This window comes from Mesoplodon densirostris, chromosome 10, assembly GCF_025265405.1.
Source record: "Mesoplodon densirostris isolate mMesDen1 chromosome 10, mMesDen1 primary haplotype, whole genome shotgun sequence".
Classification (NCBI taxonomy): Eukaryota; Metazoa; Chordata; class Mammalia; order Artiodactyla; family Ziphiidae; genus Mesoplodon; species Mesoplodon densirostris.
The window spans coordinates 100,410,940-100,426,975 of record NC_082670.1 but is presented as its reverse complement, the minus strand read 5'-3'; the positions used below and the strand labels follow the sequence as shown (position 1 = coordinate 100,426,975).

General features: G+C 45.5%; 1 protein-coding gene across 1 annotated transcript in view; it reads right to left on the bottom strand.

Annotated features, from left to right (window-relative positions):
• Positions 1 to 10,266, bottom strand: part of GRM7 (glutamate metabotropic receptor 7) — a 776,446-nt gene extending 766,180 nt beyond the window's left edge. The window contains exon 1 of the mRNA XM_060109566.1: positions 9,748 to 10,266. Coding sequence (XP_059965549.1) covers positions 9,748 to 10,266 — 519 coding nt within the window. The remainder of the gene's footprint in view (positions 1 to 9,747) is intronic.
• Positions 10,267 to 16,036: the final 5,770 nt, after the last annotated feature.

Sequence of the window (16,036 nt, the reverse complement as noted above, 5' to 3'; positions counted from 1 at the left end):
CTAAGGGGAACTCAAAGACCAGTAAGATAATATTTCCCCTGCCATGTTTTCAATTGCAAAGTGAAGGGAAGATGTGAAAGTAAGTATCCCTATGGAAATTACAAGACAAGTATATTTTTTTCCTTGAATACCTGGGTAAATGCTTAAATTCTAATGTATATCAGTGATGCAAATTTTCAACTGAGTTTGATAAATTATAAAATAATAATTACACACATATGTATATAAAACTGCATGGAACTAGACAGTTCAGAACTATTTCTAATTAAAGAGGTACCCTATGACAACTAACTTAAACCTTACAAAAAAAATATGGTTCCAAGTATCCTATCAGAGTGAAAAGTAGGAGACTGAAAGGTTTATTGTAAATGTTTCTAGTCATGGTGTCTTAGCTAAAACTACTGTGTCACAAATACTATTAAAATAATTGTGACATTTTATTCACTTCTACTGCAAACAACAAAACAGGTATTTTTTCATTTCAGGTAATTATTTTAGCTAATAGTTATTAAGTTTTGAGAAGACAGAGTGCTAATTGCATTACTTCATTTTATCTTTAAAATAGCACTTCCATGTAATTATTCTTAATATCTCCATTTTATTAAAATGTATCTCTAGTTTAGACCTTTCTTCAGAACTGCAGACTTGTGTATCCAACTGTGTACTCAGCACCTCTACTTTGATGTCAAGAAAACATCTCAAATCTTATACCTCCAAAACTGGTCTTTAATCCCCCAAACATGCTCTACCCCAAACTTTTTCCATCTTAGGTGACAGCAACCACACCTTTCCAGTTCCCCAGGCCCTAAATCTCGAATTCACCCTTGACCCCCTCTTCCTTTCCATTCTTGTATTCAATCTACCAAGAAATGCTGTCACAACCTTCCCAATGTGCCACTTCTGAGAATTACCAGCTGCTAGCAGCCTGGCGCAGGCCACCAACATAGACCTCGAGGATCCTGTAGTCACCTCTCGAGACTCTCCCTGACTCCACTCTCTCCCCACATCCTCAGGACCACAGATAGAGTTATGTTTTTCAAACAAGAGACAGTTCATGCCACACCTTGGCTAAAATCCTGCCCTTGGCTGCCTACATTTAGAGTAAAAGACACAATGCATGTGATGGCCTCCCAGGACTTACCCAGTCCATCCCATAACATATCTGACCTCCAGTCCTCCTGCTGGATGGCCAGTGTGGCCTCCTTGATATTCCTCCAAGCTGCCTGGCATATTTCTGCCTTAGAGTTTTGGGACTGGTTGTTCTTGCTCCCAGGGAGAGGTCTCCCCCTCATACATCTGACAACTCCCTCACTTCAAGTCTTTGCTCAAATGTCAACTTATAAAATGCACCCTGACTACCCTATTTAAAAACAGAACCTACCTGTACACTCCTCCAGCACTCCCAACCCAAGCCTCTTCAGTGAGCTTCACATCCTTTTCCTTATCCCGTAGCGCCCATCAACTTGTGACAAAGCATAGAATTTATTTATAACATCCGTTTCCACACGAGAGTGTAAGAAGAGAGAGAGCATGCAAGAAGGAGCACGCAAGCAAAGGCTCTTGTCTAATTTATTCATTGATATGTCCAAGCATAAAGAACAGGAAGATGCTTGATAAATATTCCTGAAAAAGATATAGATGAGGAAACCAGTAGTAAAGCTCAGAAAGTTTAAGTAACTTCCTCAAGGTTCTAGAGCTAGAAGAGGGTCACAGTAGAATTCACACTTGGGGATGTCTAATTTCAAATCTCTTAGCCTCTCTGCTATCTTAAGTCCATGTAATTCAGGATTTATTTTAATCAGTGCCATGGAAATTCTCACTCCACTGAATAGTATCACTAAAGTGTTCTCTGTCTAGATTTATATATATATTTTCCATTTAAACAAAGGAAACAGAAGAGGGGAATTCATCATGGGTTATTGCGGTAATTTTACAGCAATTTTAGCAATAATGACATTTAAGTAATAGTGATATTTAATGATAGCATAATAATAATAAAATAATAGCTCTTAAATGTAATGAACACGAATCACATGCTAAACTCAGTGCTAAAAAATTTCCATGTAGGGCTTCCCTGGTGGCGCAGTGGTTGAGAGTCCGCCTGCCGATGCTAGGGGACACGGGTTCCTGCCCCGGTCTGGGAGGATCCCACATGCCGCGGAGCGGCTGGGCCCGTGAGCCATGGCCGCTGAGCCTGCGCATCCGGAGCCTGCGCTCCGCAACGGGAGAGGCCGCAACAGTGAGAGGCCCGCGTACTGCAAAAAAAAAAAAAAAAAAAAAAAAAAATTTCCATGTATATTTTGTGCAAAATCCTTATGAATATTCTATCAGATGAGCTTTATGTGTAACTCCACCAGGCACGCTTCTCTTACTCCGCTTTCAAAGATAAGGAAATTGATGAGAAGTGTGGTAACCGTTTGATCAAGATGAGACTGGTAATAAGTTGTGAGTATGAATTTAAATTCAGGTCTAACTCCAGAATTTGATTCTTAATCCCTACATGAAAATTCTGATAATTCCTTTGAGAAGAGTATGTTTTCTCCTGGAAAACATCCCCCATTATGTCTGCCTGTGTTCATACCTTCAGAACACAGTCAAGTTTAAAACATGATAAAAATGTTTAAATAGTGTGCTTTAATAAATGGAAATATCTTCATCTAAACAATAACACAAAAAGGCAGGCTGAGTCCTTTGAAGTGGCTTCATTGATATCTTCCATCCAGAACAAGAGAGGAGTCAACAGCTGCAGAGTAAAGAAAGCACGAAACCCAGAGATGGAGGATTCTGTAAATGACCAATTACAAGACTATTAAGCCACACTTTCATAGCAAGAGGCAAAATATTCCATTAAACTGAAAATTCTTCTACCCCTCACTCCAAGGCCCATACAAACATTAATGTTGCATTTATTAGGATGTATTTCCTGTGCTTTATCAACTTGACTTTCAGCAACTGTATTAATACAGTCCTTTCGCTTTGCACATATATCTGAATGATGGATTCCATCACTGGAGTTCTGTAGAAAGAGTGGAGTGAATGAAGTAAAGTTTGGGAAGAGCCATCATAATCCATAATGATGGGCACTGAATCAGGACAAGAAGAAACCTCTCTTCTCATTTATTTGAATGAAAATTCTACTATATATTTATTGCCTCTGTACAGGGCCATCTATTGAATAATGGAAAACAAGCATCTTTCATTTGGAGGTAGGATTTGTGTGCTCAAGTTTCTATGGGCGTGCAGAATTCATCTTGTTTTAGAAATGAAATAAAATGTAATTTCTTACTGTAAGTAGATGTGGTTAAGCAACTGGCAACTTTGATGTCTTTAAATCACTGCAGTTTCAGTGTAGGCAAATCTGTAATTATTTCAAGCACTTCTTTATTGGTGCAACAATTGAGCAGTGTACATAGTGGTCAACAACCTGGGCATTGTCAGACGACTCTAAGTTTGAATCTAGACTTTGCCGCTCACCAGCTATGTCACTTTCAGCTATGAGAATCACTTTCTTCGCTTTACAGTGTGGATTATTATATGCCCTTTGCAGAACTACTGTAAGAACTAAATGTATATGGGCACAGTGGCTCACAGTAAGGGCTCAAATTAGTACTGTGGTCACTACTCGTAGTATTGAAAAGAAATTAGAACTTCTATTCTCATAAAGTGAGATATGTGTCCCTTTATCATTGTAATTTCATATCATTTTACTTTTGACCTTATAATTTAATAGCTTGATCCAAGAAACATTTAGCAGTAAATATAATTGAAAGAAGATTACTTGTCAAACATGAAATACTGTAGTATCAAGTGTGCTGGCACAATACTCTTTTCAGATAATTAACCTGTAAAAATATGTTATTGTCTTCTTTTGAATTAAGCACATTGAACATATATATTTACTGTGCCAATTGGCGAAAGGTCCATTAATTAATCAGTCTAACTATATGTTGCATAAATGTCTTCTAAACATAATCGCATATGTATTTGAGTTGTTGGGAAAATGTGTTTGAGATTGTTCTTTTTTGCCTATTTAAAGTAAAAGAGGGTGAGAAGTAGAGTTAGGCTTAATGCACTTTGGACTCCATTATGCCATGAAAATGCTTCTGTGCCCTGGAGACAACAAAAGATTTGCTTTAATGACAAGAATCAAGTATCTTCTAAAGCTTCCAGGTAGGAGGCCTATAGGTTGCAGCTTATATCAGAAGTATTTGCTCTCTCTCTCAACTGCATCTAGATGGGAAAGATGTGGTCACAAATACTTCAAGGTGATATAGTAAATGTTGGAAAGAGGCGGGTAGGAGGCAGAGTTTTGAATATCTCAAACCTGAGCTAGAAGGATTTTATTTAAAGAAAATAGCGGATATTATTTTTCACTTAAGGAATGCCAGTCAGCAAACCTGACATTAATGTAGGAAATTAGTTCTTTTAGCTATGCTGTTTTCAAATGCACATGGCTGAAAACAAATTCAAAATAGTCAAAGGAAATTTAAAAACAAAAACCAAACAACAACAACAACCTCAACAAACAAGTACTGGAAATTCAGGGATACAGCCATATTCAGATACAGTTGGATCTAGAAGTTCCAGAGTATCACCGGGGTTCCAGCTCTCTCTCCATCGCTCAGCCCTGCTTACCTCTGCAAGACCTTATTTTACAGAAAGTCTCTTCTTGTGCTGGATGGTCACTGGGAGTCCCAGAGTCATATCTCCCCAGCTTAGAAATTCCGGAGAGAAAAGACAATTCTTCCACTTTTCTCTGAGAGAAAATTCCTGGGGAGGAGTCTGATAGACTTAGCCGAGGTCAGATGCCTACCCATGAGCCAATCACCTGCTTTACTGGAGTTCAGTCCCTCATCCCCGGGGCGCCTCATCCCCGGGGCCCGTGAGGAGGCAGGATGTCATTATCAGGCAGTTCTCCAAGAAAAGCCTGCTGTTTTTGTAAGATGAAAAGGGAGAGGACATGGATAATGAAACCTGTATCTGCTTCTGTAAAATCCACAGAATCTTACTCCCTGCCCCGTGTCAATGACCATGCAGTAAGCTGACCCAGGAGGTCATTTTTCCCACAACAGTCTTTATATATATGACTAAGGAACACACTGGTAAAAGAATATGGGAGAAAGTCTGAGTATGAGAAGTCAGCTAGACTGATATTAACTAAAAAAGCTGTGTGAAAATATCCTTAAAAAGTTGCCCCCAACTCACTCAAAGTCCAAAGTTGGAGCTGGAAATACAATGTCATGGAGTTTGGATAAGAACAGGTTTTCTCCAAGCTGAACTATGACACAGAGATTAGAGACTTCTAGAAACTATACTTTTTCAAAGAAAAAACATCACGTGAAAAAAATGAGGCCTAGAAAAATTAAATGACTTAAGATAACGTAGCTAATTAATGGCAGGACTGAGACTAGAGTATACTTTGTGTAATTGGCTATGGTCTTTTGAATCCATGATACAACTTCTATATGTAACAAATTTGTTAAACCCTAAATGTTTATGAAATTCAAGTAATCCATTATCTGAAGTATTCCTGAAGAGAAAACATCCGAAGACTTCTTAATTGTATGCGTATACATACATAAAATACACGTGGAGGTAACTTCAAATATAGTATGTGCCTGCCTCTAATCCTTCCCTCTCCGCGCTTTTAAAAAAATGCCCCTTTAAAAATTGCCCACTCACCATCTGTTAGGTAAATATGCTGAAACACAGTAAATGTGGAGACAGAAATTGTTATAGAGACTATTCCAAATGGCACTGACACCTGTATTTATGAAATTTTTAAAAGGGTAAGTTAGAGTTGATTTAAAAAAAAAAAAATCCCACTATAGTAACACCACATCATCCTAGGTGCCCAGTTCTATCCAATTACATAAGATGGAGAAAGAGAGAAAGAGAGAGATCGAAACAGAGAGAGAGAGAGAGAGAGAGGAGAAAGAGAAAGAAGAAAGGAAGAAAACCAAGTACTTATGTACAAAATGTTGCTCCCAAAGTTTGAGATTATACTCAAGCATCAATGAACAGAAGGAAAACACCTACAAATTTACAAATGTATTTCATTTATGGTACGAGGGACACAGGTTTAGATTTGCAACACGCTCCCACAAGGGTCAAATTGACCACATTTTTCTATCTAGTTGCTCTTGAGAGAACAAAACAATTGAAACAGATGCCATTCAATTCCAAGTCTATAGCTTAGACCATGTCACTGCACATGAAATATTGTTCATTCAGAATCAGCACACAGCAAGAGTAATTTATACTCTCAGAGTGTTTGCTCTCAAGTCAATAGCAGAGAAGCCTTGAATAAAAACGTTCCCATTACTTTCCATTGTAATATATCTTACTTATAGCCCATGAAACAGTGGTCAGGGGAGATTTATTCTTTGGACACCATATTATATAACCTCTCCACTTTAAGCTATCCCCCACTCTGCGATTATTTTTTAAATATGTTACTCGTAGTCAATATTAATTTACATTTAATCTTTCTTAGCATTAGGAGAGTATTATTTTGTACAGGCTCAGAAACAAATCTCCCGAAATTCCTCCCTGATGCTCCCTTCAGGCTGAAAATGCATTGCAGGGTGGCTGCAGTGACTTAATTCTAGTTGGCAGAGCCCTGGCCACACACTAATTTCATTAGCCTCAAATTCCTGGATTTGAAAGATCCACTGAATATGATTCCTGTCCTCTGACATGTCACTTACTAACCAATTCAGTGTGCATACAGAGGAGAGAAAGGACTTGCTCAGCTCTGGCCCACCGGCAGGCAGATGAGAATTCCGAGTCAGAGACACTGTTTACATCTGAGTGGCCATTCTTGCCTGGGTCCTCATTTTCAGGAAAGAACTGCATTCCAGGCTTTGCTGGCGGCTGCAGCGTTTGTTGCATCCATTACTATCTCCTTATTCCTTCCTGCCCCCCAGTGCTTTGCATCCCCCATTTAAGTCACTAAGTCTTCCTTCCCCCAGCCTAGAAGCTTACCTCACCATAAATTTTTATCTCAAATGATAGGCTTGGCACATTCCCCACAGCAACCCACAGGGACTGGGGGAAAGAAAACTCAAATCTCTGGAGAGCTAAGAATTCAACCATTTAGAGGAGTTTCTTTTACACAGGACAGTCTTCATTGAGCTGAACCCTGCAATCCCAGAGAAGATTCACCTACCCGTTCTTTTCCTCTTTCCCTAAAGTGACTGTGCCTTTGAACAATGGGTCTGTGTTCCACTATTCTATTCATTTTGCAGGTTTACAGAGGCTGGGAAACTGGGGACTGGACTTACATGCCAGGGGCTTCTAAGATCACACGCAAAAATAAGGCTACTGGAAGAGATTGTTGGAATCTGTCTCTGTATATTTGAACATGGGCAGTGGTTAACCAGGATGCTCACACCAAGCTTATATCCAGCTTGCAGCACAAGCTACAAGTTGGTGCATCCCTCCTACTACCAGCCTCTTCTCAATAAATGCAGGTGAAAACTGGAGGCTCTTTTCCCTCAGCTGTTCAATCCAACATGAATAGCTGCAATTTGCAAATTAGAGGAAAATGACAGTGTTTTCTCTGAATGGTTTTGGTCCCAACCCACACTGCTAATGCTGGCATTCAGTTCCTTTCCTTCCCAGCCCAGGGAACGGGGGAACTAAGCATAAGGCAAGCGTTTTCTTTTCTTGCAAGTGCCTCAGATCCACACACCAGAGAAGGAATCAGCTCCCCCTGGAATCTTTTTCAGCAAACAATCCTTCAGCCTAGTCTGCAAGCTCTCTCTTGACTTTAAGATTTCACTCTTTTTTCGACAGGCAGGCCCATCTGCAGTACTGCCCAAGCTCCAAGTGAAGTCACCAAAATAATTTTAAAAATGTTAAAGAGCAAATGTGCCTTCAACCCCCAGAGCTCCAGTGAAAATACTGTGAGTTGCCCCTGTGGTTCTCACGTGACCTCTGGCCTCATTCTCCCTGCAGCGCTGCCTCCTCAGGTTCTCTAGTTTAAGCTCAGAGGTAAAGGAAGTGCTTCTGGGTTTTGCTTAGAACAACCCAGGCTCTTCCTGAAAGCATTACCTCAAAGTGAAGGCTGCCCAGAAGCACTTTTGGCCTTGCAAACATCTAGACATCTCCATGGCGGCATACTCAAGAGGTGCTAGGGATGCTCAGAGGCTCAGAGGCCAGGCTGCAGCCTTAGACAGGCACCCCTCCTTCTGGCACAAACACAAACTTCATACTCCTGGGCGCTGATGTAGTGACGGCTTGAATCTCACAAGGAGTCCCCTCCAGAAACCCAACATGCTTCAGGAAAGGCACTTGAGAGGGAGCCAACTCTTTAGATACGGGGAGCATAAGGGTCAGCCAGAACATCTGGAGAAGGGATTAACTGAGTCTGGGTACTACCAGGCAGGGAGAGAGCTGTGCATTAGGAAAGGATCACTTCAAGAGAGAGATGAACAAAAAACTTGGAAATAGGGGTAAGAGAAGGAAAAGACAGGCAGAAATTGAAATGGAGAAAATAAAAACAGAGAGAGAGAAAAAAAAAAAAGACAGCAGGGAGAAAGAGACCCAGGAGAGAGATACACAGGAAGACAGACAGAGAAACAAGAAGAGAACCCATAGTCACGCAAACCCTGAAACTCAATGTCTTCATCCAGAAGCCATCCATCTATAGCCAGGGCGGCACAGGAGCCCTGGGGCCCAGGCTGCGGGAGCAGGCATTAAGAGAGCAGTGCAGCACCGCCCACCGCTCAGCTGGCCCGATCCGCCGTCCTCGCATCTTCCGCCGTCGCCCGCCTGCAGCCGGAGCTGGAGGACCGCCCGGCCTTGCTCAGCGCACCCTACTGCCTCCCTCCAGGCGCCTTCTTGTCTGGCCCTGAGAATCGTCCTCAAAACCCAGGACTGGGGTTGGGGGCTGCGTTAGGGAGGTCGTGGGAAAGGATGGGAACAGGGTGGGTGCAGAGAAAGCGATTCTGTTTCGCAGTTAGCATGAGCTCACCTCCGGGCTCTGAGCTGGCAGGAGTAGAAAGCTGATCGCCCGGCTCCTGCCAGTGGCCGGATCGCAAAGGCAGTTTAGACGGTGCAAACAACTGCCCAGAGCAAATCACCTGGGGTGCACGTCTGCGGGTGGCATCTCCCCACTTGAGGACAGTCCCCACGCCTTCCGCCCCACGCCCTCGCAGAGACAGGTCACAGGTCGGGAAATCCAACCCGAGCGAAATGGGCAATTAACGTCCAAATGTAGGTGAAGACCTAGCCTTCGGTTTAAGAACTGCCTCCCTAAGCTCTTCTCGAAATTTTCCAAGGGAGCTGCAGCTTGTCGGGCGGCTTGGGGCAGGGAAGCTGGGGAGTTGAGAAATGCCTAGTTTCTAGGCGTCTTCTCATCTTTCATATTCCTTGCGCCTCACTGGCTCTCACAGGAGCCCGGCACTTTTACAAGCCTGTTTTGGAACCATATTTCACTCTAATGCAAACCCATTTATATCATCGCCTTGTTTTTCGGAGACTGTTTCTTGTAAATGGGGCCATAAATCCAGAATGTCAACCCGGATGGAGTGGAGCGCGGACAGGGGAGAGATGGAAGGGAAATGAATCTAGCAGGGAAAGTACCTCCTCGGGTGAGGTGGGAGGGATTCGGCAGGATCTCCAGGGTGGAAATGAGCGAAGGCTGACCAGACCTCGCACCACTGGAGTCCAAGCCAGCCTTCAGGATAAAGAGCGCGGGGAGCTACGGCGCGCTCTGCCCCGGAGGGAGCGCCCCCCTACCTGGAAAAGCCTCAGGATGTTGGCTACCATGATGGAGACCGAACTCCCCGAAGCCCCAATCACTCCAACTACTTTCTCGGGCTTGACGAAAACCGGAGGCTCGCCGTTGGTGCAGCGCACTTCGGAGGTGTCCTTCTGGATGAGCGCCTGGACGAAAGTGAGCGACTGTTCGAGCGCATAAGTGTCCCTGGAACAAGTGTCCAGGATCCGCGCTCCCAGTGTCACGTTGGGCAGCAGGTTGGGATCGCTGTTGATCTGGTCCAGGGCGTAGAGCATCGCTTCCAGCCTGTGGATCCCGTTCTCCCTCTTGATGTCGCCGCAGGGCACTCCGCTGGGACCCTTCGCGTGCACCGGGAACAGCCCCCCGAGGGTGACGTCCCCCTCGATCCGAATGGAGTGCGGGGCGTACATCTCCTGGCCGCGCGCCGCCGCCGCCAGCGCGCACAGGAGCACCTCCAGCACGCAGCAGGGGAACTTCATCAAAGTCAGGGCGCGGAGCAGCTTCCCCAGCTGGACCATGCTGCTCCCGCGGCTGCGGTGGTGGCGGCGGCACTGGAGGGGACGGTGGCGGGCTCGCCGGAGTCCTGGCCCCTTGGGGTGAGCTCCTCCGGGGAAGCCCAGGGTCTCCTGCGGGCGAGGAGGGTGGGGGCGCCCGGGGAAAGGCAGCCGGCGAGGGTGGGGGGTCCCGCGGCGCCTGCCAGCTTGGGGCGCCGTGCGCTCTAGGGTTCCCCGGCCGGCGCGCCGCGCTCGAGCTCGCGCTCGGTGGCTTGCAGCTCGAGCTCTCCAACAGCCCAGCACTGGGGAGAGAGCGCGGAGGGCTATCGCTTTAAATGCGCGTTCGGCTTCCTCTCCTCCTCCGCCCACTCCCTCCCACCCTCGCTCGCTCTCAGGCTCTCCCCACCCTTCCCAGCTCCCGCCCTCCCCACGGTTTTGCATCATCACGCAGGGAGGGGCTGCGTGCTGAGGTAAGGGGGGTGGAATGGGTGGGCGGCTGTGTGTGGGGGGAGTGCCTCCGATTGGGAGTTTCGAGGTCCCCAGGGAATCTGGGGATTGCAGGTCGCAGGCGAAGGCTGTGCTCCTGCTTCTGTCTCAGTGTAGAAGCCGCTCGCTCGCCCTTCTGCACCAACACGCATATTTTAGGCACAGGGTGGCATCAGCCCAGCACAGGGCGGTTCTATCTGGGGCTGACTGCTTCCAGCCCTGAGGTTCGGAGCCGGGGCTGTCAGCGCCGGGAGAATGCGAGGTAGTCGGAAGGTGATGCCGCCAAGCATGAAGGGTAGCAGGGAGACCCCAGTCTCTACTGCTAATTCGTCTGTGCCAGTTTTTCCTAAGAAAAACACACATACACACAGGAGCCTGATTTATGACCTGAAGAACCTTTACGCAGAGACTTCTCCGGGGCCAGGCACTGGGCTAGCCTGTAGGGAAAGACGCCAACAAGAAATGCTGGGAATGGAAATGCATCTTTGGTCTTCAGGGGTTACTGTGGCCAGAGCCGGATGAAGTAACCCTGGTCCAGTAAATCTGTGGCGGATTCGCTCCTTTTCTTCCTTTCATCGCAAGAGATGGAACAACTGAGAACTCTGCAGAGCGCACTTTCTTCTCTGGCGCTGACAGGTGTAAGGCTCCCTCCTACCCATTTCCAGAGATGCTTTTGGGCTGGTGTCAGGTTTCCGCGGGCAGGAAATAGGAAGAAAGAAGTGACAGTAGGAGGAGCAGACAGAAATCTCCCCATCGATCCAGTGATCCAGTGATCCATTCTTTTTAGCTGAAGACTTGGGGGGGTTGGGGAGTGGAATCAGGATGCCAGAGCAGGTTGTAGTGCAGTTAGGAAGCTGTTTTTCAAAGGTGTCCCCTTCTGCAGGTCCAGCCCAAACTTGGCCCGTTAAAGCAACAAGTGGCCCTAGCTCCTACACAAGGAAGGGCAATGTATCTGCCCTTGGTGCCCATGTGTACTCCTTATGGTGGTCTCTACTCTTGCTGAGACTTTCTGTTGGAGTGCAGCAAAACTGTCTTATACAGAATTGAGGGTGCAGAGAAAACCAAAAACAAGACTATACTTTTTGTTGTAATGTTAGTGTACTAAAGAAAAATGTCCTTGCACATAAACAAAACAACACACACACACATCTAAAAAGTCAGAAGTTGGGTAGTTGGTTGTCTCTTCCACCAACCGCCTGTATGACCTTGGCACTTCTGTTCCTGTGCCTGGGTTTTACTTTCCCCATCTGTAAAATGATGAAATTGAATTGTATGTTTTACAGGTTAACTTTTAACTTTCAAATCCTCTGTTGAAATAGGCCATGAACCTCTGGCCATGGTGTTCTTTTTAGACCAATATCCTTTGTTGCTTTATGTGTAGGGCACCCGTTTTTTGATACCCAAACAACACTTCAAATATTTCCTGGTACAGAGAATTTTTTTTTTCTTGTTGACCACCTATTTATCTTCCTTCTAGGTAGAGTCCAGTCCATCATTTTCTTTTCAGACATGCCCCTCCTCCAGGTTTCAATACTTAAGGTTTGAGGAGGAAAAAACCTTCTGGCTACAGTGTTCAAGGAGGAGAATAGAGGCTAACAAGAGTTATGCAGGGCTAATCCCTGGACTTCTGCTGGAGTAAGGAGGGTGATGACATAGGGTTACCACCACTGTCCAATAGACAATCCGTGCTGGAGTTAAAAGAAAAAGGAGCCTCCTTCCTCTAAATGCTTTATGTATATCTTTTGGACAATGTTACACTATTTGATTTTGTAAAAACATACCATTTTACTGCCATCTTCAAGAAAAATGATGTAAAAAATACACGAATCTACCCCTGTATACAATGTGATCATCAATCACTCATAGATGTGAGGCCCTCCTATATAAGTGCACACCTTGTGCAACCTTATGCTGTGATGGGCCCGCCCCTTCCAGCCAGCCCTGGAGCTGCGAGGGTATAAGCCTGTAGCTGTGCCAGAAGCTCCCACATAAACAGGGAAATATCTGAATCCCATAATGAGAGATACCAGAGAGGAGAAAAGGAAGAGAGAAGAAGGGGTGGGGAAGAGAGAAAGGGACCTGGTTAAAACATGTGAACTCCTGGATCCACATGTGCCTGAAAGATTGCCTCTGTTTTGTTTTTTTGTTTTTTGTTTTTTCAATTATATAGTATTTTATTTCTGTTGTTTGAAGTCAAAATATCCTCTTGTGGGCTTCCCTGGTGGCGCAGAGGTTGAGAGTCCGCCTGCCGATGCAGGGGACGCGGGTTCGTGCCCCGGTCCGGGAAGATCCCACATGCCGCGGAGCGGCTGGGCCCGTGAGCCATGGCCGCTGAGCCTGCACGTCCGGAGCCTGTGCTCCGCAACGGGAGAGGCCACAACAGTGAGAGGCCCGCATACCATACAAAAAAAAAAAAAATATATATATATATATATATATATATATATATATATATATATATATATATATATATATATATATATATATCCTCTTGTAACTCACCGGTTCTGCTATTCAATACATTGGATCAAAAAGGCTGGAACAAGTGAAATAGATATCCTGTTAAGGCAGCATTAGCTAATTTGGAAAGGGGGAAAGAAGCAAAGCAATAGAAAGGCATCCTTGGGAACACAAATACTGTGATCCTAGTATTTAGGCATCAGTACCTCAGGCTATATTTGATAGAGACTGTATCCTTATTTAGTTTTTAATTTAAGGCTATTTATTAGGCACTTGGTGCCAAAAACTATATTTGAAGAGCTGTGTTACAAGTAATAACACTCGATTTTTCACCTGCCCATGTGAAGATCTATGTTCTCCTCTTCCATTTCCAGGTCACAGCTTGCAATTGCTCAACAAATAGTTCTTGGCTGACTGTTGAATGTTGCCTTATTCTGTGTTCTCTCTTTGCTCTGCTCATTCTGCCCGAACACCTGGCAGCAATCATTATCTTCTTTTTGTTGCAGTCATCTGTGTGCATGTTTTATTTCCCTTTCTAAGCTGGAAGATCCTTGAGGGTAAGGGGCTAGGTATTCTTTATCTTTTTATCCCGGACAATGTTCAGAATGGTGTTTTGTACCTAAGAAGCACTCATGTGTTGAATGAATCAGAACTGGTTTGCCACTCCCCACTGCCTTTATTTCACAGTGACAGAAACATAAAGTGGGCAGAGCAGAAAAGACGGCAAATAAATTGTTGTCCTCTTAGTCACAGAATGCAGTTTCTAGAACTTAAAGAATAATTAGTAGATTTTGAAATAATTTTGTTTTACAAAAATTGCATAAGATTGAAATACTCTAACCTTAAAGCTCTCGATCAACTCTAAAGGAAGGCTTTAATTGGCTCTTCCTGAGTCAAGTGTTTATTCCTGGGCCGATAACTGGGGCCACTGCCATAATAGAAAGTGTGATTTGTTACCAGAGAAAGAGGAAAGTGACGCTGGGCTTGAAAGATATTTATATCTTCAGCCAGAGTGCATAGGATCTGGAACTTAATAGGTGACGCAGTATTTGTTTGAGATTATATGAATGAAAAATCTTTGTGTAAGAGTGATTAATCTAAAACTTGGCCAGTCATTGTCCTAGTGTCATATTAAATTAGAGGAGAATCTAGTTTTAGGCACAAAGATCATAAATATAAAATGTGTTCCCAGGCTTGGTTCTGTGTAGTCAGTAATCTATACTCACCCAGGCATTAATAAAAATGAAAGTTAAGGACTCAGTCCTAACTTATATGCTTAGCACTGTATTTTGTTAACAATCTCAGCTTTATTTTCTTTGTTCTCCCCTGTCCATCATCTTCTGCAGAAAATAATGTCTCCACTTTCAATTCCCTGTCTATTTAAATCCAATCTGTAATTTATAAAGTTTTCCTCCTCAAGGGCTGCTGCTTCTGCCAGAGTAATGTACTCTGGCTATTATTATACTCTTCCATCTTTCATGTAGGTCTCCATCCATAGGTTTTGTTTTCATAGCTTTTTTTTTTTTTTTTTTTTTTTGGTGGTACGTGGGCCTCTCACTGTTGTGGCCTCTCCCGTTGCAGAGCACAGGCTCCGGACGCGCAGGCTCAGCGGCCATGGCTCACGGGCCCAGCCGCTCCGCGGCATGTGGGATCTTCCCGGACCGGGGCACGAACCCGTGTCCCCTGCATTGGCAGGCGGACTCTCAACCGCTGCACCACCAGGGAAGCCCAGCTTTTTTTTTTTTTTTTTTTCAGTACTTGGGCCTCTCACTGCTGTGGCCTCTCCCGTTGCCGAGCACAGGCTCCGGACGCGCAGGCTCAGCAGCCATGGCTCACGGGCCCAGCCGCTCCGCGGCATGTGGGATCTTCCCGGACCGGGGCACGAACCCGTGTCCCCTGCATTGGCAGGCGGACTCTCAACCGCTGCACCACCAGGGAAGCCCAGCTTTTTTTTTTTCCAGTACTTGGGCCTCTCACTGCTGTGGCCTCTCCCGTTGCCGAGCACAGGCTCCGGACGCGCAGGCTCAGCAGCCATGGCTCACGGGCCCAGCCGCTCCGCGGCATGTGGGATCTTCCCGGACCGGGGCACGAACCCGTGTCCCCTGCATTGGCAGGCGGACTCTCAACCGCTGCACCACCAGGGAAGCCCAGCTTTTTTTTTTTCCAGTACTTGGGCCTCTCACTGCTGTGGCCTCTCCCGTTGCCGAGCACAGGCTCCGGACGCGCAGGCTCAGCAGCCATGGCTCACGGGCCCAGCCGCTCCGCGGCATGTGGGATCTTCCCGGACCGGGGCACGAACCCGTGTCCCCTGCATTGGCAGGCGGACTCTCAACCGCTGCACCACCAGGGAAGCCCAGCTTTTTTTTTTTCCAGTACTTGGGCCTCTCACTGCTGTGGCCTCTCCCGTTGCCGAGCACAGGCTCCGGACGCACAGGCTCAGCAGCCATGGCTCATGGGCCCAGCCGCTCCGAGGCATGTGGGATCTTCCCGGACCGGGGCACGAACCCGTGTCCCCTGCATCGGCAGGCGGACTCTCAACCACTGCGCCACCAGGGAAGCCCCCAGCTTTTTTTTTTTTTTTTTTTTTTAACACAATCTTACATTTGCATTGCATTACTGGGTCAAGGTCACTTTTTTCTTGGTGGGGTGTGGGGGGGGAGAAAAAAATTCTATCTCATCTGTTGTACTTTCCTGTCATACTTACTTGTAGTAGGTATCTTGTGTCAGTTACTCCATCTATTTCCTGATTCCATCTTTTTAAGGAGCTCTGATTTTGTACATTCCCCAAGTTGGTAGGGGCGGGAATGTTCCTGATGTTCCTTTGGTAACATCATGGGCTAGCTATTCC